General features: G+C 43.5%; 1 protein-coding gene across 8 annotated transcripts in view; it reads left to right on the forward strand.

The window, feature by feature from the left end:
* DAB2IP (DAB2 interacting protein) overlaps positions 1 to 26832 on the forward strand; it is a 209402-nt gene that overhangs the window by 79973 nt on the left and 102597 nt on the right. For all 8 annotated transcript variants that reach the window (XR_010392404.1, XR_010392405.1, XM_026094380.2 and 5 more), the window contains exon 3: positions 1595 to 1713. Coding sequence is in view for 6 of the 8 variants with exons in the window: in XM_026094380.2 (XP_025950165.1) it covers positions 1595 to 1713 (119 nt within the window). In the remaining 2 variants the exon portion in view is untranslated. The remainder of the gene's footprint in view (positions 1 to 1594; positions 1714 to 26832) is intronic.

The raw sequence follows: 26832 nt of genomic DNA on the forward strand, positions 1-26832 counted from the left end.
ATTCAGTTCACTTGAATACACATTACATACCTCATTTGTAAGTTAAGTGGTACTTAATAAATGTGAAACACCTTTGGTTATCTACGTATTTCAAATTCTTGATGAACTTACAAACAGGAAAGTCACTTCCATAACAAGAGCTGCACACACTGCCCCAGGAAATTTTGCAATGTGAGACAGACATAATGTGACCCATGAATATCCTAGGTGGGGAAGGCACATTTAAATAGAATGAACAAATGACAGGCTAGGTATAAGTTATACTATGATTATGTTCCTGCAAGACATATAAGGGGTATCAATTTATGAAGGGAAGCTGCTAAAGGGTACATGACCCATATCTGTTTCTGAAGATTGATTGGAGAAGCTACTTAGACTCATGCCTGGAACGGAGAGGAGGGCTCTGGGGGTGTATCTGGGATGCTGACACCGCACCCAGTGGAAAGATTGCTGTTCCTCTCACATTTCTTTCTTCCTATATGTCAAAATCTGTGCTTGATCCAGAGGATATCTTTACCCCCTGTGCTGGGGACAGGAAGCATATGCCAGGAAAGTGGCATATGCTAAATCCCAGGTTGTGCAGGTATTTGCTAAGTTGTTTGTATGTAGCTAATTTATTTCTTTGGTATGACAACGTAGGAAAAGAGCACTTCCTCAGGCTTCGCTATGAAATCCTAGTTTCTCTTTAAAATGCTATCCCACTTTCTCTAGCTAACGTGCTTGATCCATTAAGACTATTCTTACATACTGTAAATGCTGGACGCCACAATAGTATTATTCTTTTATTACCATATTTAGCCTAGAGATTAAATGTAATGTTCAGATTATGTAGAACATTAACTCCTAACAATAAGCAAATAACACATTAGAAGCTTTGCTATTAAAACGTTTAGTGCTGGCTTTGCTCTAGAGCACCATAAGAGCCATGACTTATATTCCATGAGGGAAGGAGAAGCAGAGCAGACAACATGCTGTATGTGCAGTGCCAGACTCTCCACCTCCCGTAAAGGTGGCATCCAGCACGCAGCTGGTGCTTGAGAGCTGCAGATTCCAGACAGTGTGTTTGTGTGTGCACTAGAGGATATTGTTATATGGATTGAAAACACCTGAGTCCAATTCTGCCGGCTGTGGGTGAAATCCGGGGGGGAGTTGATCCCGTAATTAAGTTATTACCTGTGTCCTGGTCACTGTGAAAAGTGGGTGATTTTTTGCACCTGTGCCTGTGAAATGACCCTGGCAGCCCGAGCCAGCCAGAGCCCTGCATCCCAGTCCTTCCTCTCGTCAGGAGTTGCAATGTGCTAGTCTTGTCTTTCAGACAGTATTTTTATGTGAGCTAATGGTTGCCAGGGTAACAGAGGCTTTGGGGAGTCTCGCGCCGACGCAGCGCCCTGGCCTCGGTGAGCGCTGGGAGCAGATGCTGGCTGCAGCCGGGGAGCCGGGCTGCCGAGGAGCCGCGCTGCCTGCAGCCGCACGCGCAGGGAGCCGAGAGCACAGTTTGCCTGGCTGCTCTTGGGTGCAAGAGAGCAGGTTCAGGGCTCGCTCTGTCTTTCTCCTTTTTTTTGGTATAATTTAGTATTCTTGTCTCACCCCACAGGGGTTCCTCAGCCGTCGGCTTAAAGGCTCCATCAAAAGGACAAAGAGCCAACCGAAGCTTGATAGGAACAGCAGCTTCCGGCACGTTTTACCTGGCTTCAGAAGTGTGGACAATGAAAGGTAAGGGGACGTTTCGCAGAGGGTGGGGAGGACAGGGCATTTGAGAGAGAGAATGAAGATACTGATTTTTTCCAGGGCTTGCTAATATCTTGCTTACCGTATTCTGTGATAGAAGTAGACTTGCTTAATTGCAGTGGAGGTGATTTTAATTTGTTGGTGAGTGTATGGTGCAAACCCTCCCTTTTCAGGCTAAATAACATGTATGTAGAAGCCTGTCTATTCTATTTTTTTCCCACGATAAATTCTAAGTTGATGCACCAGTATATAAATAGCATGTAGGTGCAGCAGCCGAAGCTGACTGATGTGAGGGAGGGAGGGGGAGAGAGGGATGCTTACACACTGAACTACATTGAACATTGCTGGGTTACACATTGTATGAACAATAACATAGAACAATAACAACCATAATCTGCCCAAATCCCTTCCCCCCCTCTTCCCTCCCTACCCGTCTTCCATAGCCGACGACTCCTGTCATTATGCCGAGATGGATTCTCGGCATGTGGCCGAAGCTGCTTTTGCTGGCTGAGCCATGTCAGGATCTTTCAGTCCAGAGGGGATGCGTTGCAGGGAATGTGCAGATGGATCAGAGGAAGCATTTGACTTGGGGTGGTCAGTGTTGGAGCAGAATGCAAGCAAAATGAAGTGGAAATGAGACTGTTAATTTTTCAGCCTAAGCTGAAATTAAGTTTGAAAATAAAGTAGCGCTTTATTGTATTTGAATGTATTAATGTATATGTAGATTTATGTGAATGTGTGCATGAGCCAGGTGCACATTTCTAGGTAAATTTATGTGTAAATTCACCTGCAGATCAAGGTGAGAGTTGGGTAAGACAGACACTGTTAGTTACCACAGAAATGAACTAACTGTTTGCTTGCAAAAGGGAGATCCGTCAACCTTACGTGACTCTCGTCAGGGAATGACATGGAAGTGCCGAGAAAAGTCTATGTCTGAAAAACAGCAAAGACTAGATTCCAAAGGAGGACATACACTGATGTAAACATTTTCTAGCAATGGTAGCTTAAAACATCAGGACAGTACTTTAGTCTGTTGACTACACACTTCACTTTGAAATGTAGTGACAACTTTCATTTCTATTTAGCTATACTTCCTGATTCATTGGAGGGGCTGTTAAATTTTGAACCCCAGAAATGACAATCACCAGTCTGTATTTTTCCTTACCTTTCCTATTACAGCCTCTTAGGCTCTTTTCTTCTGAATTCTGCAAGTGAAAGGATTGTGCTGGTCAGTGCAGAGCGGTATTTCAGAGGTTACTAGAGGTGGGAAGACGGAGTTGGTTTGATTCCTGTGCTGCTATTTTCACAAATGCTCGAAGTAGGGCACTGCGTTCCATATGGAAGACGAGCAAGTATAGCTAGACGTCAGGGACTCTGCCTAGGGTGTTGCTTCCTCACTCAGAGTAAGAACTGGCATATTAGACAGTGTTTTCCCTCTAACTAGCTGGGTTTTGTTTCTTCGTGTGAACTGGCAGTATAGGACATGGAAATGAACTTTTTGGCCAGCCCTGCAGTCAAAGTCATTTTTCTAAATTAAGCCTTGTAATTTCCCTTTCCTCCCAGGGCAAGAGTTTGGGAGCTTGCTGGGCATCAGTATCCTTTTGTTTAGTGACAGATTTACCACAACTTGCCTTTTAAGAGATTCAGTGAATGGTTGTAGTACGTTTTCAGTGCAGAGCTGAACAGGTAAGTTAGAGGAGAGGTAGCATTTAGCAGCCTTGAATAAAACACAAGAATTTGCTTATGTGACTATTTAGAAACTGAAAATGAAAGGCTTCCGTCAGGCAGCGATCGCTCATAAACTTCATCTATGATGCATAGATATGTGCTGGTCTGTAGGAGACCATCTGATACTAGGTAGCTTTTGACTACAAGCTTTTAGTCCCCTAACCGTCATAACGTTGTCAGATCTATAGTGCAAGCAATCCTGCAGAAGATGTTGGCCTTCAGATACTGTTGTTCTCACAGAGGTTGAAGAAAGCAACAGCTGGGCCTCTAGGTCACGCACCAAGGTTGGGTTATGGCAGATAATTTATCCTCTTGAACATTCCCATGTCCTCTAAAAAGAGCAATATGCCGTGTTCTGTATATGAAGGGACTTGAGCCTTTCAGACCGCTCTCATTCACTTTCTGCTCTGCTGCCTTATCTTACTCAAAATCCAAGAACTGCTTCAAAGAAGCATCTTGTGTCGGAATACTTGGTTCTTAAATATTTGATTCTTGACTCCATCTTGTATTCAGGCTGATTCTCTGCAGACTGTTCCTTTTCTGGTGTAAGTAACCATTATAACAGTTTACCGTTCTGGAGCTGTGTAGATTTTTTTGCAGGAGATGCCATAGCAAAAATGAATAGCGCAATAAATGCAGTTAAAACATGTGAGGTTGAAATACTGGGCTATAATAGATTATAAATGATTCTGTTACTTGACGTCTCTGTATCTAAATTTGGGCTGTGTTATACCTCTTAGTTTCTTCATTTTTCCTTTTCTTGCATGTCCTATTTATCCTGCTATGTACAGCAATTTTGTATATAAAAAATTTATGAAATGCGTGTGTACATGTACAGACAACTACCTAGTTGGACATGGCATGTACATAGAGCAGAGAGGAGAATATAAACAAACAGATCTATGCTTTTTATCCTGTTTTTGATTGATGCATGCATTTAAATACATTATGTAAATCTAAAATGGCAAATGATTACCTCCTACAGGAGTGGGAAATTTGTACAATGTGAGTTTTGTAACAAAGCAAAACAAGGAGCCATCATTAAACATTGAAAATGTCACAGAATGTCTCACTGGCATCAGTTCAGAATTGCCTTGTTAATTCTGTATCAGTAGAGTCTGGTTTTTCCTACCTTGCCTTGGCACAAAGAGAAAGGCTGGGTTTCCAGTAGAGTCTTGCGAGCTGCACTTGCAAAGCTCGGTCATTGCATCTTGAAGAGGAGTTGGCAATTCTGAAGTGTGGGATTTCCTTTGGTGGGTTGACGTGCCACCTACCAGGGTCCCGTTTCCACTGCCAGGCAACTATTTGCAGTTCTACCATGGCACGGGCAGGTGTGTTTAGAGTAACTACGAAAACTTGGGGAATTCGCTTTTAGTAAAATCTTGGCCAACCACTTTTTCTCTGTAAAGAGTATCTGAGGAACTGTTCAAAGTGCTGTGTTAGAAAAGTATACTGGTTACAGTCAAGCAGAGTGTGTGTTTGTAGAAAAAACATGATTGTTTCTCACATTGTTGGATTTTATGTTGATTGAGAAAAGACCTTTTGTTTGGAAAAGATGAATTAAGGGGTTTGCACTAACTTCAGTAGACTGTTGTGGGGTTCACTTTGTGAGCAGACCAAGTTCTGCCATCCTCTTGCACACTGAATTTCTATAGGAGCCTTGTTATAGTAATAAAGTACAATTATTGATTGTGAGTAAGAGAAGCAGAACCAGGCCAAGCATAACTGCTATTCAATATGGGGAGTGCATTAATCTGGTAAAATCAGTTCATATAAATGCCAGACTTAAAGGAGGACTGTGGAATGAGCCCTCCTTTCAATTTGTTGGTCACTCAGATTGCTTGTTAGAGCTAAAAAGAGGTTTCCTTAAAGTGGCTTTTTGCTAACAATGTTTCCTGCATCTTGATTTATTACAGCAGTTGACAAAATTTTTATCATGGGGTGCTGAATGTTCATCTTCATAGCGGCCTCTCTGCAATCGGCCACAAATCAAGCATTTGACAGATATACTTTTCTTAATGTAACCCATATTTCTTAGATGAAATATGCGAAGGAGAAAGTTTCTAGGTTGGGCTTGGGACACACAGAGAAAGTTATTCTGTAGCAGTTTTAATTATTGTTGTTAGGGCATTTCTGATTGTTTACTTCGTTATAGTGACCTTTTGGGTTGCTGTTTCCACTTTGTTAGAGTGATCTTTTAAAAATACTTTCTGAAATAGAAAGTTTATGTAAGTTTTGTTTTGGTTTGAACCTAAATAACAAGCTTGAACTCATCTCCTCTGAACGTGGCAAAGCTCGCTTTGGGTTTGCGCGGGAGCTGAGGGGCAGGAGCACGGTGTCCCCCGCGTGGGAGGGATGCTCACGCTTCCATGATGTGGTGAAATACGTTTACTCTGTGCGACTCACTCTTCTGATGTAATCCCCAGACTGATCGCTCTGAGGACACTTTCTCTCAGTGAGCCTAGAATTCCTCTAGAGCTAAGGGACCCTCAGTTACTAGCACTTGAGATTATTTTGCACGGTTTTTTCTTTTTTTGCATAATTCCAGAAGATAACACTCCATTTATGCTTTTTCTTGGCACTCCAAAAGTCTGAGCATATGGCTGATTGTTAAATGAGCCTCAGCCTTGGAAGGGATACAGCCATGAATTAATGGCACCACCGACTTGCACTAGTGTTACCCCTTCTCTCAACTACTCTTCCCCCCCCACCCCCGCCATTAAAAATTTTTTACTTATAACTCGCAGAGGGAAGAGAAGGTGCACAACCCATGGACTGCCGCGCATTTAATTCCTTCTCTAGTGTTAAAGCAGTCTGCTCTGTGGGTTTTGAAACATCTGTAAAGTTTATCTTGCTACAGTAGAGAGCACCAATAACTGGAGATGTCTGTACTCTTGCAGTCAACTCGGTTTGTGAGTTCTTTTTAGATCTAACTCGTGTTTGTTTATTCTCAACAATGAGATCTGCCAAATGTTTTTAGTCAAGATGAAATTGGTTAAATTTGCTGAGAATATGGTGGCTGCTGCACTACCGAGTATGAAAAAGTCGCTTTATTTCCTTTAGAGAGAGGAGTGACTCATAGTGCAGAACCAGGGCCCTGGCAGACCCGGAGCGTGTGCAGGGCTTTCTGATCGCTGTTAACAGGCGCTTGGGAGCTTTCTCTTCTGGCTCCTTCCCTAAATAGCATTAGCCAGCAAAGCTGTTTGAGTAGGTAGAGTTACAGTAGTAGGTGCATGGTGAAGGGTGAAACTGAGAGCATGTTACACACTGCCAAGGGGCCTCTGCTGTCTGTGACAATGAAACTACTTTGAGGAAGCACTGCTGAGGTTGTATCTGGAAACCATTCAGCACTGTCAACAATAACTGAAGTACAAAATATAACATCTTGCAAAGTAAGGAACAGAGGCATCCAGCAGGTAATAGTGTCTGTTTTATCCCGCAGTAGGTAATGTCTGTTCTTCCTGTGCCCCCCAGGCAGCGAACGGTTGTGGGAAGCTTAAAGGTTCAAGGACAGTCTCGGGGCTGTTGTCTCGTAGAGTACCTGCACTTACATCACGGCAACCTTGTCTAGCAATATGCAAATCAGCCTTTTAATGGGATTCCTTTGCAAAATATTTCTTGAACCAGAGAGTTAATTACTGATCTCTAATTAATGGCTGTTAGGAGGCTAGAGTGAAATAACAGAGAACCGCTTTGAAGGAGTGATGCAGGAAGAAATTACTGGTTCTCCCCAGAAAATGTTACGTTGCTCACCTTTTCCGAGGTAGTAGGAGAACTTAGGTACTCAAATACTTTTAGAAGGATAATACTCTTAATGACAAGAGGGGTTTTTGGAGTTTTCTTCTGAGAGGCACCGAAAGAAAACGAAGTAATCTTTTATATGGAAGAAACAGGATTACTCAGCTTTGTGAAACAGTATGTAGTTCCCTTATGCAGGCGGTTTGGGTTTTCATCATGTTAATGGTGGCATTTATTCCCCTCTGGAATCAGTTTGATGCTGCAGTTAATGACTGATGACAGGGGCAGCTAGTGCTTGAGCGAGTTCTGTGCGAGGTGTGGAAGCAGCAGCTTCATCCTGCACAAGCAGCAGCAGATCAGCAGAGCTTCTGGAAAGCTCACGCGCTTCCCCCATCAGCCTTCTCTGCATTACATGTTTTTGATGAAGGGAAGAAACTCAAGGCTCCGAGTAAGCGTGGAAGGCTGCAGGTCTGTCTCGTTGCCGCCATGCGTATAGAAGTAGTGTTATAAGCCCCTGCTCAGCAGTATGATGCTCCTCCTGGCTAAAGCCCTTCAATAACCCCAAGAGGGGGGAGACAGACTGGAAACAATGTGGCGCTTTTCAGTTTCTCCCAAGCCAATGGTGAGGTCTCAGCTGTATCTCTGGTTAAATTTGTGTTATACCCCTATGTGTTCAGGCTTGTGCATATGCATATAAATCTGATTTGTGTCTGAAGCTGCCCAAGGTAAGCGTATTTGACGTTTCCAAGGAAATACGTAAGCACTTCACTTATACTACATATTCAAAGTAACTTCCTAATTTAACAGGGAAGTAATGTCTAATGTATTTGAGTAAAAGATGATATTAATTCCTAGGAGTTTTTCTAGCTCTTGTAAAATGTCAGGGGAAAGCATAAGAATTTGGAATTACTCTAATAGTCTTCTCTTTCAAGTTTCTCTGCTTCCCACTTTCCTAACAGTCCAAACGAAACAGCACAATGCCCCATCGGGATACAGCTATCACTTTGACTCGACTTGGAGGCACGTAGCAAAATTATAAAATCCTTCCTGCTTAGGCATGTGCAGTGCTATTGTGGTAATTGGCTGCATGCATCTTACAATTAGCTTGCAAAAATATGGTTTGCGTTCCTGACCTTTTCTCTGTAAGCAAGGCCGTTGTTTGACTGTCCTGCTTAATTACAAAATATAGTGTTGTGTGAGGATACAGATGACATCGTTGTATCGCTGCCTCTAATTTGACAAGACATCATAATGGGGAGTTTTCATACTGAGGGCACTGGATTAGTGTAGCATGAAGGCACATTTCTCTAAACCTACTATATAAGGAGAAGTTAATTTTATACTCTATCTTTTTGACATTTGTAATCAAAGCATTGTACTGCAGCTGCAGATGGTTAGCATGTGAAGAATGTTTGGTAAATACGTATAATCGGAAGGCATTGTTTCTGCAGTGGAAGATCAGGTTGATTAATAGATAGAAGGATGCTTTCTTTCATGTTACTGTTCTTACAGCCTGAGCAGATCTCTTCGGCTCTTTATTTGGCAATTAGCGAGCAGAGAGGCTGTTGTGGTGTAGCAGTGTACACCTCGGGGTTGCAAGGAGATAGTGCTGCTCCTACCATCTGAGCACAGCTCTGAGCAAGGGTGGCGGTTAAGTTTCATTGTGGCTGATGGTGTCATGGCAGTCTTCAGATCAGAGAGAAATATTGCTACTTCATTACATTAACATTTTGTTTCCAAACACACCATTTATTCTGGCTTTGCCCTGGTGAGACTTTCATGTGCATGAATTTCAGTGCAATTACATTAGCATTACTCTTCATGTCAGTAAACTCAAAGAAAAAAGAGCAAGAAAATGACGGCGCTATGGCTTCTGTACCAGAGAGGGTTTTCTGTTGGTTCTAGACTCTTCTGCCTATTTTTATTTGTTTACATTTGGGAAACTAAGATACTTCTATCCCAGGCTTAAACATTCTGGCACAAAATGAAAGCTGTTGCTCATGATGAAAATATTACGTATTAACTAAAAGGGGTGGTCTTGCTTGCCCCTGCCCGCTGCCTCCCGGCCACGTGTTGCCGGTGCAGCAGGTCTGGCCAGCACACAATCTCAGGAAGGTCAGCAAGTTGGCTCAGTGGAAAGTTTTTCTTTTGAGGTGGGTGGTTTTCTGTTGGATTAGGGCGTTGAGCCAACTCCCACGGCTGCACGTAGCAGGGGAGAGGGCAGAAAAAGGAGGATTCTTTCTTTCCATGGCAGTGTGCGGTTGCCTTTAATTAGATACAGTATGAAACTGTACCTTCAGCTTCGGTCCCTAGCCCTGCGCAGACCCGGGAGGGATACCCACCTGACATCTGCCTCCATTTTCCATCTTTAAAATGGAGATTCCCATCTCATAGGAGAGCTGTATAGCTTGATGGATCCATTTTTTTCTGTCCTATGTATTGGCAATGGCTATCAGCCATAGATGTTTTCCTTTATTGGAAGGAGGGAATGTTGAGGAACAAGTTTAGCTTTCTTCTGTATTGAAACTCTGCAAAACATTGATTTCAAGGTTTATGCGAGGGGCAAAGATGGAGTTGTAAGTGAAAATATAACAACTGACGTGGGCAAGTTTGCAAGCCTTTGTTCGGGGTGCTGGAAGACGCAGATGTTGGACATGTATATCTCGTTATCCAATTTCATATTGCGGTGGTCGTGCACAGAAATCCGTTGATTGTAGCTGGAGGCAGCCTGTGCAGCAAGCTCACTGCTGGCAGTTAGCTGTACGGAGCACTGGATGTAATGATGTTCAAGACTTGTGAATATGAAATAACTATGTCAAGTTCATCCATCAGCTGGGAAGGGGAAAAGAACAGACTGAGGAAAAATGTGCTCCTCAGCCCTTTTTTCTTGCCATACTCTTTAACAATGCCTTGTGATATGGAGCCTCATTTGAAATGATTTTTGGGGAGATTTCAGGTGGATTGTTCACTAGTGGGTATCTTGTTATGTACTGATATTATGATCTTATTTACCTGGTTGGCAACGTTTGTAATTCTGATTTTCAGTTCAGTTGCAGAATGCCTCGCTTTCATTCTCTTCAGCAAAATTTTGGTAAGGTGTGATGAAAAGAAACAAGAACTGAATTTAGTTGAATGAAACCAGTGCTTTTTAGCTGGAATTAAGTATTTTTTAAACAAATTTTATTTTAATTGATTTGAATCAAAGCCAGAAATATAAATTGCTGTGAATTTGGCTTTAATCCATATGGATTATATATGTAATTATGTGAGAAAGGGATGTGGTGTGCATTGTACATGACTGATAGTGTGTAGAAGGAGGGTGCCATTCATTCACAAAGCGATGTAAATGTATTAGTAATTATAAAGCCACGGGTTTTACATCAGGCTACCCCCTTTGTTCAGACTTACAAATGTCCCCAGGATCATGTTGGCCCAGCGCAGTAGCCCCCATGCTCCATTGCTGGTACATGAGAGATTACGCACATCCCCTATTGGAAGCGTTCAGTGCTCCTTCCCCATAGGATCCCTCTGCAAAGCAGTCCTGCGGTCGTTGCCGAGTGATTTACATAATTCTGTTGTATGTACCTTGAATAATTAATATTTTGCTGTCTTTGCCATGTGGGAAGCTTTGTTTCATTATGGATGTGTCTGCAGCTATATGGTAATGCTTCCAGTGAGATATGTAGGTTTGTGTGTATGTATTTATGTATATGTATATTCATATTTAAATATGGATGATATTTATTTATTTTTGGCAAGAGCAAAATTTTAAAAATTGCATTGCTTCTGAGAACTGAGACTAAAAGGCTGAGGACTGCTGGATGCATTAGCTCATTCTGGGAATCTGTTGTTCCCCCCGGCTGTGAGCAACCCTCCTGGCGCTGCGGAGGGCCCCGTGCCGGCCTGCCGGGAGCCGGCCGAGGCTGCGGGCAGCCTCTTCTCCAGCTCGACTGTGACATCTCCCTGACGAGGAGCAACCCGCCTCCCTCGCTGCTGCCTGATCAGCCATCACACCACTCTCTGTATGCTCCTCCAAGCAGAGGAGGACCAATTCTGCAGCTAGCGCAGGGGGAAACATAGATGCTTTGCAGGCTTTTTCTCAATTATCCTGTTCTTTTGAATCTGTAATTTAAAAAAAAATCTGTTGGTTTTTTTTCTTTTTTAGTGATACTCCTTGCATTTTCAGTCAAAGCTAAATATGTTACTTAACCACCTTGTGGCACCTGAACAATTTTAGTCCTTGTTATTGCTTAAAAAAACAGGAAGAAAATAATTTGGATCCAAGTTTCTAGTAGAAATTTGGTGGTGCTTGGATCAAGAGGTTCTGTTTAGACTATTGTAAAGAGAAGAGGCGTTTGCACTGCGTGATTTCTCTGTTACATTCAGATTCTGAAGCAGTAGAGAAGCCTGGGGTGTAAAATCTGGCTGTTTGAGCTGTCTTTTATTTTAACTTTTGTGCTCTCAGAACATCAGGTTTGTATAGTTTTAAAGCCAGGTTGCAGCACTTCTTATTTCTTTTGATTATATGTTGGAACAGTTGCTTTAATGCTGTACCTTAGTGGTTTTACTCAATGACATGGCATTGTTCGTGATTCTTTGTATTGTGGCATTTTCACTGTGCCTTTTACTAATGCTCTAAGTGCACATGGAGGTATTTGTTGTTTGTGCAGCCTCTGTGTTGGCAAACATGGAAGGTTTGACCAGCACACCGTAGTTAGCCGAGTGACGCGGGCTGCCTGCGTGGAGCGCCCCGGCGGGCGCTGCTGCTCCATGCTCTCCGGGAGCTTCCTCAGCTGTGCGTCGCCTCTGCAGAGGTCTCTGCATGAAACCTCTGTCGCTCACCCGGAGTTAGTTATTCGCTGTTCATCATTCAGACCTGATGGGTTAGGGAGGAGGGCTGGCAGGATGGATAGAAGATGCAGCAATTTGGATTGCAATTAATATTTCACTTTTTTCCTTATTTGCTGTTTGCTTACATGGAACTTATGTTTTAGAAATAAGTAGGGATTTAGATCCCAGCGGTGGAAGTTTCCTATGCACCAGAGACTATCACATCCACTACAGTTGATAAGCTTCCTAAAGAGATAGCAATGCGTAGTCAGTTTGAGGAGCTGAAATATTAGGGGTGTAAGGTTTGCTTAAAAAATATTGTAAGAGAACAAAAGTGTCCAGCCTCCTGAAGTAGGAGAGCTTCATTCAGCCCTGTCCTAGCCTTAAGATAAGAACATCTAGACTTTGTGTCTCTCCATCCCTTGTCTACCTTCTTTCCCAGTCTGACTCCATGGGCATGTGCCTTACTAGCAGTCTCTGGGGATTACAGTTGTGGCGGATCCGTAAGGGATTCAGAAGCCTGTCTCAGTAAGCAGACCCGTATCAGACAGGGTAAACCTGAAGCCACTGGGCACATCAGGGACTTGTAGAGTGTAGTTTTAAGATGAGTCATTGCAAAAATGTTAGCGAACAGTTAAGCCTGCTTTACTGGTGAGATTGTGCCTAATGGTGAGTCCTCAAGGGACTTTCTTGGTGACACCAGTAACCACAGTCTGGGTCACGCTTCGCAATAGTTATCCTGATATCTGAAAGGTTGTTAGAAAGTCTGTAGAGGAAGGGGCCCAGCTGCACTGCAAAGGATTTCAGAGGTATATGCTGGCAAACCTTCAGCACTTAAGTAAATCTCTAAGTTAGCTCTTTTAATTGCTTTCATGCATCCCTATGCTGTTATAAGCTCTATGAGCCATCTAGGGAAGTAAGTCTAGCTAATATTCATCTCCTCAATCCCTCTTCCTTTAACTAGTTATTCCCAGCTTCATATACAGAGGCATTTGAGCCCTACAGAGTGGGAAATAATTCTGATTCTGTTCTAATGTGTCGTGAACATGTCCTAACAGAACATGTAACTTAGGACAAATGATCAGCTGACTTCTGTAGTTGTTTTGTTTTTCCTTCTGGTCTCTTAAATGTGGCTTATTTGTATAGCATAACTGCTTCCAAAGACTGTTGGCAGCTTCCTTGATAGGTATTCGTAAGCATTTCTCGGTCCTTGAGTGAAACACACAAGAAAAGGGCCAAGAATTATTTTCTTTTTCCATTAACATGGTCCTCTTGTATCTGTTTCCAACGTGCACTTGGGAGAAGCTTTCTTACTTGATACCATTAAAGTTCTCCATATAAACCAAGGCAGGGTATCTTGCCCTCCGTGGATAAAGTCACTCACTTTGAGGCTATCGCTCACTCTGGCCTTATTTCCAACCATCTCGTGCAGCAGGCAGAACCTGTGCTTACCCCTCAGAGCAAATGTTGCAGTGATGGGACACTGGGAAGACAGAAGCACAGGAGCAGCTTGGAATGATGGCCCAGGGAGCCCGCTGCCTGGGGTAGAGCCATGGGGATGGCAGCAGCGCCCTGGCATCCCCAGGCGTGTCACGCCAGCCCCTGTGGGACGGCTGAACCTCGGCCATCCTAGGTGCACCAGTAACAGCCTGCGCTCGGCAGTGCTCCCGGTTTGTACCGGCGGAGCGTGGGCTGCCCTCGCTCTCGCCCGCGCCTCCCCAGGGAGCCCCCGGCAGAGCAGCGAGGCAGCCTGTGCCCCCTCGGCCGGGCGCTCTGCCCCGCGGGCACGGCGCGGCCGCCTGCCCGGGCCCGGCTCCCTTTCCATCGCTGACAATCCCCATCCCTTCCCGTCTCGGAGGGACGTATCTTTTTATTAAAATGAAGTGACACGGAGTCAGCTTTACACAGAGGAATGAGTTATAAAATAATGGGGCTAATAAGCATGTAAAATAAGCTGCCTGCGCGGAGCGCAGCGTGCGGAAGAGCAGCTGCAGCGGCTGCGCTCGGGTTATCGGCGTGTGGCTGTTCTGCGCCGAGGCGGCTTAGGTGTAGTGAGAGTCGCTGCATCACAGGAACTTTTGGCAATGAATAGTGACATTTTTCAATAACAACTTTTAGAAATGAAAAAAATCCCCTATATGAATGTAGTGCTGGCTGACAGCTGGGGGATATCCTCTCCCTACCCTCGCAACAGGTATGGCATGTGTGGTGATGGCAGCTTTCCCTGCGCCTCCCAGACAGCGTGCGCTGGACCGTGCCGCGGAGATCTCTGAACGGCAGCGAGGCCGTCGTGTCCCCCACCGCTCGCCGGGTGGGCGGGTGCCCCGAGGTCTGGCAGTCAGCGCGGGGTGGCACGGCGGCTCTTTGAGGGTTGCGTGCCTGCCGCCGAGACCTGTGCTCGGGTCACCAGGCTGATCTCGGGCAGCAAATGGTACTGCTCTGAACTGCTTTAGTCCCGCACCAGTGACCTGTAGCACCTGCGGTTTGAGGACCTGTCAATAATTTCCTGGGTTAACTGTCATACCTGCTTCTGAAATTCAAGTTAGGGTGTTTTTATTATTATTATTATTATTATTATTATTATTAAAATACAAAGCAGGTCTTGACCTAGACGATTCCACCACCCCAATCATAAGTCTGAAGGCTCTGGAATTACCAAATTCCCTTTAAACATTTAAGGTAATTCTGAAGTTCCTGTTCTTGTCCGGCCCCTTGTCGCACCTTGCTCTGAATCAGCAGGTGCCATTCTTGGTCCTGATGCCAGTGAGTAACAGGCTAGAGCAGCATCTCGGTGTGGTCGGAATTGGGAGAGTGCTGTGCCACCTGCATCTCTGGCATTTTTATTTTCTTCCGTGTGATATGGTAAAATCACAGGTCTTTCAGCAAGAGACCATAAAACTGTCATAAAGCTGTACCACTCTCAGCTCTGCGAATAGTTTTTCTGGGCACTTTTCTTCCTGTGCGTTTTTTCTTTCTATAAATATCAGTGCACAGAGAATGCAAGATTAAATTTAGTTCATGCTGTTGGTATTTTGCATCTACAGAGTAAGACTAGTATCAGTAAAATATAGAGGAGCAACTGACTCCTAATTGAGTTCATCCTCATAGATGAGCAAAACACAACTAGATCTTCAAAACCTATTGTATACCTTCATGGAGATTAGGGCAAGCAAATAGTTCAAAAAGTGATTGGTAATATTTACCTTAAGAAATACTGTGAATTGGCTTTACAGTTATTTACGGAGTCTGACCATTGTTTCCACCATGATTTTACAACTGTGAACCGTAATTATGCCCATTTTGTACAGTCAGGTCTGAAAAAAATCTGAAAACTTATCCGTTCTGTGTTAATTTTCTCTTTACAACTTGAGTTATATCACCCGACCAAAAAACGTAGTAAGAGGTTAATTTCAACAGTTAAGATTATTTAGGCTAGCCTATTTTGTCCAACAAAGTTATCTACCATTTGAAAAGGAGTGCTGGAAAATGTTTCTGCTCAGTCCAGCTTCTCGCTGCGTGCGTGTTTGCTGTGATGTTTCTGGGGTTGTGCATCTACAGTTTATCTCTGTCTCGGTATCCAGTTCATAGGAGCCTCACGATAGACGGGCTTAGCGATTCTAAACACGCGACTCCCCGGTCGGATTAATTCTGCATTAACCAGAACGAGGTCCAAAGCAGGTCTGTCGCTAGGCGTTTTTCAGCAGTGGCGCCTGCCCGAGGGCCCGGGGGGTCTGCTGGGACGCGTGCTCGCACTGCTCTCGCCTGCCCTGCAAGCGTGCCTTATTTCTTGTCAGTAAGGTTGTGGGAAAGTCTCGCTTTGCTTTTTTTTTTTTTGTTCTGGCTATAAGCTGGTGTCTGTTGCTGAGCTGAACGCAAGCCGAGAATCTGTTCAACGATAAAACATGAAATTGCATAATTGTGACTTACACAACTCACATGCAAACAAAACGGGGAATTAGCATGTCGGCTGGACTAGGGAAGTCTGCTTTGTACGGCTTTCATCACTAGTATTCCCTGCTGGAGGGAATTCCTGTTACTTAACTTAGAATAATTTAAAGTAAAATATGCTTCCGACTCTAAATTTTCTGAAGAAGAGGGGAATGCTGTTACTGTTTTATCTAAAGACTTTCGCACGTGGTGACTCTTGCATAGTCCACGTTGTGCCTTGCCATCCCTGTTTCTTTGCGTTCAGAAGAGTGAGTGGTTTTCCGCAGCAACAATTGGCAATTACAGCTCTTATTTTAAATGCTATGAAAATAAAACAGGCGGCTTCCAAGCGTACTCCCACTCCGGCGTCTGCAGACGGGCAGTGCTGTGAATCCTCTCCGAGCAGTCGCTGGTACTAAATACAGCGTTTGGGGAAGCCCGTGGGGTGCTGCACCGTGTCCTTCCAGGACGGGGGCTTCAGCGAGCAAGGCTGCGCTGGGCGCGCTGCAGTCTTAGTGTGAACCTAAATGCAGCAAACCGGAATGATTTCTCCATTGTGATTTCTGCTGTTTGCTTTGTCTCTGCTTTTCTTTCCCATTCTTTGTTGCTGCCCTTGCACTCCCCGTGAGAGAGCTTACAACGGCAATGTAGTAAGTGCCTGAATGGCTAGAAAGACCTTTCACAGTGAAGATGTGATTGTTATTTATTTTTATTTTATTTTATTTTAGGTTACTATGACTGGAATACAAATGGGGCTCTAATGCCTAAGGGCCTTGCGTTCCTAAAGTAATTCCTTATGACATGTGTCAGGCTCTGTTTTATTCAGGTGGGTGGTATGATATTAAACAATAAAGCAAGCTTGCTTTTCTCTGCAACTGTACTTACACACAAATTCTCTGGCACAGAGGTGCTTATTAGTAGGATGTCATATCCACAGTGGCTATCCTCAGTCTGAAACCTTTTGCAAAGACCGTGTGGGCCTTAAGCGAAATCATCTCAAATCAATCAGACGAGCTACTGCAATAGTGTCCTTCCTGCCTTCTCCTTTGTCCAGGCGAAGACGCGGCTGCAAGGGACGTTCCTTAAGTAATGCTCTAGACAGAACGGTGGTGTCTGAACGGAATATTGATTTTCTAATTGCCATGCTGCTGTTAAATGAGTCGTTAGTGGGGAGCAGGGGAAAAGCGAACTCAGATGCCTTGCAGGCTTGCTCTGGTTTGTCTGCAAAACGTACCCAGGGTGTTAATGTGGGAAATCCAACAAACAGACTCGGGTGGAACTTTTTCATGTGACACAAACCTAGAAAGGGCAAATGAGACTTACTAGTGTGATAGTTTTATTCTCTCACTAAGCACAAAACAGCCTTTCAGCTTCAGATATTCATGCTGCAACTGGGGAAAAAAGCAAATTGCAAAGCAGAGGCATCTTATGCAGCAGACCGCAGGAGGTGGGTCAGTCACTCTGAATCATCCTGCATGGTCTATCTGAGCTCCTTCAGGCTCTGATATGCAGAACTGAGTTGTCTATTCCTCAAACAGAGGCCGAGGAAAAGCAGTTTTGTTTCCGTGATGCATATTTGCTACTATAGGAAAGCTGCCAGATGGACAGTCCTTAGTTTATCCATGGCAGCAACCGTGCAGGTGCTGCCCTGCCAGCCCGCGCCCCACCGGCTCCGCGTTGCTCGTCTGTCCAGCCATTAGCTTTGCTGCGGAGGCAGCCACTGACAGCAGCGGTGCAGTTTGGGGTGACATTTGCAGAAAATGGGCCTGAGACCCTCTGATGAAGTTTATCAGGACCGCTCAACAGCTGCTGGGCGCACCCGCCGGCCTGCATGTCAGCCGAGGTCACCTTCGAAGCAGTGACCTACATCTTACTGGTTCCAGCTCCCTTCGCAGTCCCTAGAAGCAATCTAGCTGGGAGGGAAACTTAGTTAGCTGGCTTCTCCAAAACCTCTAGTGATGCAGTGGCTTTTGGAAAGTAAATGCAGTCTATCTAGTGAAATCTCTATCACAGAGAAACTCCGTGAGACAATAGAAATACGTATCAGCTATACCATGTCTAGCCAATAAATAGTATTTTCTAATGTAGTTGCAGAAAATACAGCATATGTTTGTGTTTGAACATATCCTCTTAGCAGAAAAATCACTTCTTTAATTTTCTGAATATTAAAATGCCAAATCAACTTACTACTTTTATTTGAAAATCTCAACCATATAAAACACATATTCCGTGAACTACATTGATTTATATTTGGTCATTAATTCTTTATAGCCCATAATCTGCAGAACAACAAAGTTGGAAGATGTGCCCTGTTAAGGCACGGAGCTTTCTGAATGAGAAGGAAATACGTTGGCATGGCAAAGAAACGCGTGGGCGCAGCCTTGGCAGGCGTGCGCAGGGCTGTGCTGCGGCTCCTGCGCGACGGTGTCAAGTGCAGCCGTGGGAGAGCACCTCGAGCTGGCTTACAGCGTTATCGGAGTGGTTTTCCAACACGCTGAAAGGGCAGGTCGTACTTGTGTGGATAGCAGCGAGAGCAGGGGCAGTATTTAGGCAGCTAGAACATTTCATATTATAGATGTAACTATAACTGTGTATAACCATGCAGTTTTTCCCAAGCTGCTGGATGCTCACTACTGCCACTGCAGATCAAGTCTACGTATATAATTTAATTAGGTGCCATGACGTTTTCTTTTGGGAGACTTTTCCCATCAGCCTAAGTGTATTTGAAATTTTTTCCTAATGATTCCATTGTTCTCATTTGCATTATCAATGGAAGATTTTTTTTTTTTCTTAACTAGGAGAACTTAAAAAAAACTAATAAAATTGCATTAGATTTCATCCAGTGTGTGCGTCATTGACTGGAATTCAGATCTTCATAATGAGATTGGAATTTGTCTTCTATTTCAGGGTAGTAATAAGATGATAGAATAATCTGGGCATTAGATTTAAAAAGAAAAAAAAAGCCATTTTTGGCAAATGATTGAGATGTTATAAAAGATTGCTTTTAGTAAACGTGCAGAAAAGAAGAAAGAATCATGACTCAAGCAAAACCCCAGATATTATCAGGTGGGCTATCTTGTGAATGGGATATAGATTTTCCTCCACTTTTTTAATGCTGTTGCTATATTAATTATATTGCTATATTAGTTAAGAAAGCTGAAGTGTCAGAATGACTGTGCAAATCTGTGAATTAAGTTAATAATTCCTCTCTTTAAAAATGAATAAAATAATCCTGAAAATATTCAAGCAAACAAATCTTAAAAAATCAGAACCTCCTTCTGGAAGCAGAAATTTTACCTCAAGAAAGGAGACTTAATGGAGCTCCCTGTGATCTCTGGTTCTTGCTAGTGGTATGGTTTCTATATGGAAGACGCTTAAATACTACAATACCAATGGAGATACCTAATCCCTTTCTGTGCACTTCTGTGCACATAATTTAGTGAAGATAGTATATTCTCACAGTGCTAAAGCAGTTATTTTGACATAATGATATTTATAACAAGTTATTCTATTCCAAAATGGTAACAGAAGCATCTTAAATTGTGCCGATTTCATTATTTTGGTATAAAATCATCATCTTAACCAAATGGTTACCCTGTTTTGGGTTGGTTTTTTTTTTTTTTTCCTTTCTTTTAAAGTGATGTTCAGATCAGCCCGTAAGCTTAAATATATGTAGAGAGAGAGATTGATTGTATATGGGTCACCGCTGAAGAAGTACAGCTCATTTCCCTTAGACTTGAACAACTCTGCTTGATCTCAGGACTTTCATTTAAAAAACTACATTGAATATGTATTCAGACTCTAACAAGTACTCTGTTTGTTCCTTATTTCCTTGAATCAGACTGAATACTGAGAAACTGCTGGGTTTTTAGGGCTTTCTCTTTAATCCATTGTGTTTGGAATATATCAGTAACATCAAGTTTAAAAAGAGAATATACAGTCTTGTAGTTTTTCCAGAATCTCAGCTGAACCAAACTAACCTACTGGTTGTTTTCTTAATGCAAGAATGATACATTCATTTCAAAAGCAAAGAGGAAAAAATTGTGTGCACAGAGCTGTGTGTTTATGTGTGCAGGTATATACAGAGAGAGAGAGAAATAAAATCTGCACCCTCACTAAGTAATGCTAACCTGGAAGAAGCCAGCAAGTTGCATGTAAAGTGGCTCCATTTCTGCTTTCCCTTCTTCTCTGACTGGCGTTTGCAGTACGTGGAGGACCCTGCTTCTCAGCACGTAACTCTTGTTACGGCAGCAGATGTTTCCTTGGTGGTGAATCTCTAGTAGCCCACATCTTGCCTGGCAATTTGTCACCAGCCTAGTGCAGTGCTGGAGGGTCTGGATGCCTTTCTTTTCCAAGATGGGATTCTTTTTAATGCACCTTTAATTGCTGTTTTGTTCATCTGCAAATACCATTCTTTGTCATTCCACCATGAAATCTCTGTGCAGCTTCACTTGCTGGAGCGTGGGGAAAGGAACAGAGGAAAAGGGGACAAACATCTCTCTCGTGGCTTCGTGCCCCTTGGCAGTCTGTGCGCTGGCCTTTCGGGTGTCCAGCTGCCAGTGCGTAGACCATCTGGATACAGATCTTGCTGTACTGGGAGTCGGACTTGAAATGTGTGTGCGCTGCACAGCGTGCTGCCCTTTTGGCTTGTCGACACTAAATCCCTGTTTGAACTCACAGCCTCGGAGCGCGTAGGAGTCGGTGCCCCGGCAAGGTGGCACGCTCCGCGCTGTGCTGACATACCAGTGTGTTTTGTCTCTCTTTTAAAGAAAGTTATCCACCTTTAATGTCTGAGGGGCACGCTTACTGTGTATCTGGCATTTCATGGCAGGAATATGCTTTTGCTGAGTACATTTAAAAGTACTGTGTGAAATCAGACTGCATTAACCCCATTACCGACTGAGACTGCCTAGACAGAGGCTTCTCATTAAAAAAAATCAATTTTTAATAATGCTGCTTTTAGTAGTCCTCTTACAGTCCTCCTGCAATGTATTTATTTTCTCTTTTCTGTGCTTACATGATAATTGAATATTATTGTTTTTAAATGGCTGATTCTTCCTAGTCACTTGCAATTTCTCAATGACATGCTTTGGCTACTTGTGACAGCGTTATCAGCAGGCACTTCTCAAATGCTTGTAATGCATGTGCGAGTATATTAATTAATTCTGAAGGGTGTTGTTCTACTTGGATACCAGTGGAGGATAGTGGCCAGCAGGAGACAGGTGAGCCTTCAGGTCACGATTCAGCGAGAGGTTCTGCATGGGTGGCTGCTGGTAGTTTTCATACCATGATTTCAGTGTTATATGTTCTCCAAAAAGCTCATCTCTCTGTCTTAAACCATATCACACTGCCATAGAGGAAGGTGTTTGAAAATTTAGGACAATTTGCAAGTCCTAGTAGATGCCTTTGTGATTTTAAGGAAGGTACTCGGTCCCTGTGCATTGCTGTCTCCCATCGGAAATCACAGTGCTGTTCTGTGTGCTTCAGGCTCCATGGGAGTGTGAGCCTTAAAGAGCGTGAGGCTGAAAGAGGATTGGGAGCAAGAGTAGGACTTCAGATAAATACAAGCAATAAATGTGTAAATTTGAATGATGAATTGTAGGTAAGATAGCTGGCTTAGTCTGTAAGGGTTAGTTTGGTGTCTGCTTTTTATGGAAATCTTCTGTTCATTCCCTGAAATGGGAGCCTGTCAAACATACTAAATAAGTGTAGGGAAAGCTATCAAGGAGGTGTTACAACAGAGGGAACAGAAACATAGACTTGAACAAATTAAAAAGATGGTAATTAACCAAATGAATTTCATCTTGGAGATAATCAGATGAATACATTTAGAGGGAAAATAATCGCAATTCTCAGAAAACAGTAATTAAAAAGTACTCATTTTGGTGAATGGTTCACAAGCTAGATTGGAGAGAGCAAAGTAAAATAAAGAAATGATGACTGATGCCTGGGAGTGTCTGAAGAGCCCTCGGTGGCCTGGGTAGAACACCAGATGCCCAAACGTAGAGTTTTGGAAACATCTCCATATAAGCAAGATCTTGACAGGACGAAGGGAGCGTGGAGCACAGCCAGTCCTGTTATCTAGGTCGGCTGAAAGATAAGAGTGTGAATGTCGTAATCCCATATTTAAGGGTGTCAGCACTGGGGAGGTGAAAGAATTTAGGGTGGATAATTGACAGATAAACATGGGATAAAGTGGGAAGGGAAGATATAGACATCTAGGCATCAGGAAATTATCTGAATACTCCAATATATCAGTCTGGAACAGGCTCCCAAGAGAAGTAGTGAAAGTGCTTTCATTACTGACAAAATCCTTGGGGATGTGCTGGACAAGTCAATTGCCTAACAGGTCTCTTCTGGTTTCCATCATCATCTAAGGATCCCAGTCAGGATCTGAGAGTAAAGAGATTTATGGGGAAAAAGGGGTTTGGGGGTCAGCATGGGAGAATGTATCAGTGCATATTTTTTGAATGTCCTAACCTAGGTGATCTGTTTTGCTCCACTAGCAGATGTTAGCTATGTGTACCTGGTTTTGTTTTTTGTTTTGGGTTGTCTTGTACAAAACTCAGATGTGGTCTTCCACAGACAGAACTAGAGATGGGTCAGCCACGATGTATGGATTCATGCCGATATGTTGAATGCTACAAAATTTGAGGAAGGTTTAGGCTTTCTTACAGTTTGATCCATTGAAGTGGAAGCAGTTAGGTAGAGACAGAACTAGAAAAAAAAAATTAATATTTATTACTTAGAGTAAAAATGATGCTGCTTCTCAGGACTTAGTCCATGAATTGCTTAGTGTCCAAGCCTCATTAACAGACTTCTCTTCTGGGTTCTGCATGAGCAGATGTACTTTCTCTACCAAATATGGATAAATATTGAATTTCTAGGAAATACCCATCTGATCTGATTGTATCATATTGTGGCTTGACATCTGCTCACACATAAAATAATTCATATTGATCTAATTTACTATTTTGAAACTGCCAGTGGATGGATGGATGGATGGATTGATGAGAGGTATAGTGTTTGAGTATTAATTTTATCCTCTTATCAGAATGTCCTCGGAGCGGATAGATGATCTTTCTCTGGGAAACAGACTTCTAGGATTGTCCTTTTGTGTGTTTGTGGGTGGTGTGTTTTTCTTTCTTTCTTTCTTTCTTTTTTTTTTTTTTTTTTTTGTCTCTTCAGTAGAGGGATGAAGGGTATCCTTGAAATAAACTTCATCCCCACACGGTGTCTGCGATGGACACACTGGAGGGTGTCTCCCGAAAGGAAGGCAATGCCTGCAGTCCCTTGTGTCTCACTCAGATGTGCCAAATGCCATGCAAATAAAGTAGCTTAAATGCTATGCTTCTAGGATTATTGATGAATCTGAGATCCCTAAATTGCATATTAAGGGGTTTCTGTAGGATTAAACCTGCTGCACGCCACAATGCTCTTATCTAGAATTTATCTGTACGCAATAAAATGAATAAAAACTGAATTAGAAAACATCAGTAGAAGTCACATAAATTAGCATGCATATTTATAATCTGTAATAACTGCTGCCTTTTCGAATTGTTTATATGTTTTTTTGCCCTCACCCAACCTTTAAATGTTTCATTCTAAATTTACATACCTAATCTTGCACCATCTGAATTCATGGCTTCATCTAACAGTTTATCTGTTTAAGCACTTTACTATGGACTGTGTTCTTGCTTAACAACAGGGAATTATTGATTTTTAAGACGCAAATTGCCATCTCGTTCTTGTTACGCTTGCTTGTAGACTTGACAGGAACACAGGTTTAGGGAGTGGATGCGCCTCGTGGGTTGTCAGCCTCTGGGCTTTGGGCAGCGACTTCACGCTGATCGTACCAGCACCGGGCCATGTCACACAGCTTCGCTGCTGTTCTCACAACCTCTGAGCCTTGTGGACACTGGTGACTCCTCGTGGCTTGGTGCCATCAGAGTGGGACCTTCTGTCTAGCAGGTTGCCTCACACCATGTTCAGCGTTCAAAGCGGACGTTTACCGTCTTTGTTAAGGCTGTGAAGAGAAGATTGTTCACTAATCGAATACGTGGGCAGCTCTGTCAGGTCATGGTCCAAAATGTGGTGCAGAGAGAGGAAATAGCCATGGGGACTAAGGCTGGCACTAAACTTGGGAAAGAAATAATGAGAGAGTGGGCTTGGGAAGGTGAAGTTCATAACTAACTGCACAGACACTGCGAGGTGGCTTCCCCTTCTGTGTGCCTTTCCTCCAAGCTATCGATCAGCCAGAAGGCTGTGGAATACCTGACAGCTTAAAACAAATCAAGCTCAAAAGTAGCATTTAAGTGAATAAGAAGTCTGTGCTCTTGAAATAAATCAATAGCCCATTTTTCATCTGTATTTGCAGCACGTGACTGCTTGCAGCCATTTGTTATGGTAGTATTTTTTAGTCTAGCTTATGTTTCCCTTCCCCAGCTAATTATATTCAGTTTCAAGTAGGTGCTCAGGATTAACTAGTGACTATCATTTGAGAAGTCAAAGTTGGGAGGAATACGGAGTTTCATGAAACCCTTTGTGACCTTGGAACGTAGCAGACATTTTTCTTATATTATTATTTTTTAAGTTTAACTTCTTCAAAGGAAGACCTTAAGCCCTTCTCAGATTGAGGCATCTCTATAATGCAGTCATTAAAGATTCTGTAGTCCCCTTTAAGTCCATGTTAGGAAATTCAAAATTTTCAATTTAGTGAAGTTGCATCACTTTTCAAGTATTTTACTGCTCATTTTTGAAGGTCTTCCAGGATTTCTAGTGGCTTCTCACAGAACAAGAGCCAGAATATGTTGTCTCAATTTAAAATCTCAGTGCAGCAGGACTGCACATGTTCTATGGTAGAACTGTCTACAAAATTAAAAATGGCACGTAGGCTAAGGAGGAGCCCCTCAGGTGACCAGCACTTCTCCTGGTGTGCTGCTGAAGCCCTTTTTGAGCGTGGCTTGGTTATTTCTTTCTTTCTTTTTTCTATACCTGGGATTGGACCAGAAGTCTGCTCTCCCAGGGCTCATAGCTTTTAAACGTTAAAGGTTCAACTTCATAGTTGCACTGGGCAAACCTGCAGTGTGCTTTGAAATCCGAGTCAAGCTCAGGACTTTGTCAAGCGGCCCTTCCTCTGCTTTGTGCAGGGGAGGAAAAGCTGAAGCCTCTGCCTGGACTCCTGGTCTTGTTCTAATTAATCGTATTTTTCCAGCGTGCTGCCAGCAACTGTCAGGAGGAAGGAGATGCTTCTAATTCAGATTCACAACAACCAAAACCAAATGCACTAGAAATATCCCCAGCCAATAAATGGACACATCCTGTAAGAAATAACACCCTGCCCACAAACCAAACTCAGAAAAACTGATGCAAAACAGACTTCTCCCGCTCCTAATCCCAGTCTAACAAGGTACATTCTCTGAAGAGAGATGAGTGCCAGCAGCAGTGCACTCCAGGAACCTCCCATTAGCCCAACTGGAAGCACAGGTGATGAAAAGGGAAACGGCTTGGCAGGGAAATAGATTTCAGTTGCAGCCTTCCCCAAGGATCACTCCGAAGAGCGAAGGGCCGGTGAGGGAGTGTGGACAGGAACAGGATTTCAAAAAGATCTGACACATTGTGGAATCCCATCTCAGGCTGCAGTAAATTAAAAATTAATTGCCCATTATGAATGTTGGGGTAAAAATAACCCCTTTGTTGCTACATGTGGGGCTGTGCATTTTTCAAGGATAATGCTTAAGAAAAAGCTGCAGTGAAACTCCAGGAGAGGGAGATCCCGAGGAAGGGAGGTGGCTGGAGCCATGTTCTGGGTGACGAAATTGAATCTTCCGTAGTTTAAGAAGTGCCCAGGAAATAGAGAGCAACTCGCTTTCCTTCACTGTGCTGTAGCTGCCTTGGTACTCATGGAAAAAAATACTCACTTGGTGCATGATGAAGAGGACAATTTTGTCCAGTTGACAGCGTGTTTGACTTGCTTACACTTTGGGTTTGGATTTATTTTTCTAGTTAATTCACAGGCAGTTCTTTTGAGAATAGTTCATTGTCTTTTTTTTTTTTTTTTTTTTTTTTAAAAAAAAAACCTTCTCTTGCTATTTTCTTTCTTTCCTTCTTTCTGATAATTCAATTTCTTACCTACGTTTTGTTGGCAATGTCAAGCTCCGTGCTGTGAATTGTGGAGCGCGCCCTCGAGACGCCGAGCGCCTTCTGTTCCCTGTGGGGCCGAGGCTCTGAAATGCCAGTGCTTAGCTTTAGAAATCCCTCCTGCCCTGTGCACGGGGCCTGGCTGTACTGGTGAGGAGCCCTTGCGCCTGGGCTTGGCGTTTCCTCCCCCTTGGTTAAAGGCAGTTGCAGGCTTGCTGTCTTTCACCTTGTGTTGGCATCAGTGTGTAATGTACCTTTTCATTTTTTCGTTCTTGTCATTTTTGAGCCCTCACTCTGTCCTTGGGCCTCTGTGCTCCACGGTTTGCAGTAACGCCTGCTAATGCAGGCAGCAAAAGGGCTGTTGTGCATCTGGATAACTGGGAGACTGCAGAGCTGTTTAGCCCACTCTGCCATGTCTTTGTCCCTCCTGTACATGCAAGCAGGCCTGAGCGACCCTTTCAGCTGAAGGAAGCGTTGTTCAGATCTCGTAGCACATGGCAAGAAAGCGGGGAGGGACCCATTGCTTCCAGACGCTGCTGCTTAGCGCTCATCTAAAACAACGTGCGAGTGCGTGAGAGCCTAGTTTCGCCCGCCAGGTAGGAGCGCCAGCCGGCAGACCCCGTACCTGCGGGCTGACAGATCCGCCCAGAGCCCTGGTGCTCAGCCCAGGGCTCGGTCCGAAAGCCAGCTGGCTTTAAATACCTGGTAGAGCCTTGTCGCTTGAAAGTGAGTCAGGGTGAG

Source organism: Dromaius novaehollandiae, chromosome 20 (assembly GCF_036370855.1).
Source record: "Dromaius novaehollandiae isolate bDroNov1 chromosome 20, bDroNov1.hap1, whole genome shotgun sequence".
NCBI classification, from domain to species: domain Eukaryota; kingdom Metazoa; phylum Chordata; class Aves; order Casuariiformes; family Dromaiidae; genus Dromaius; species Dromaius novaehollandiae.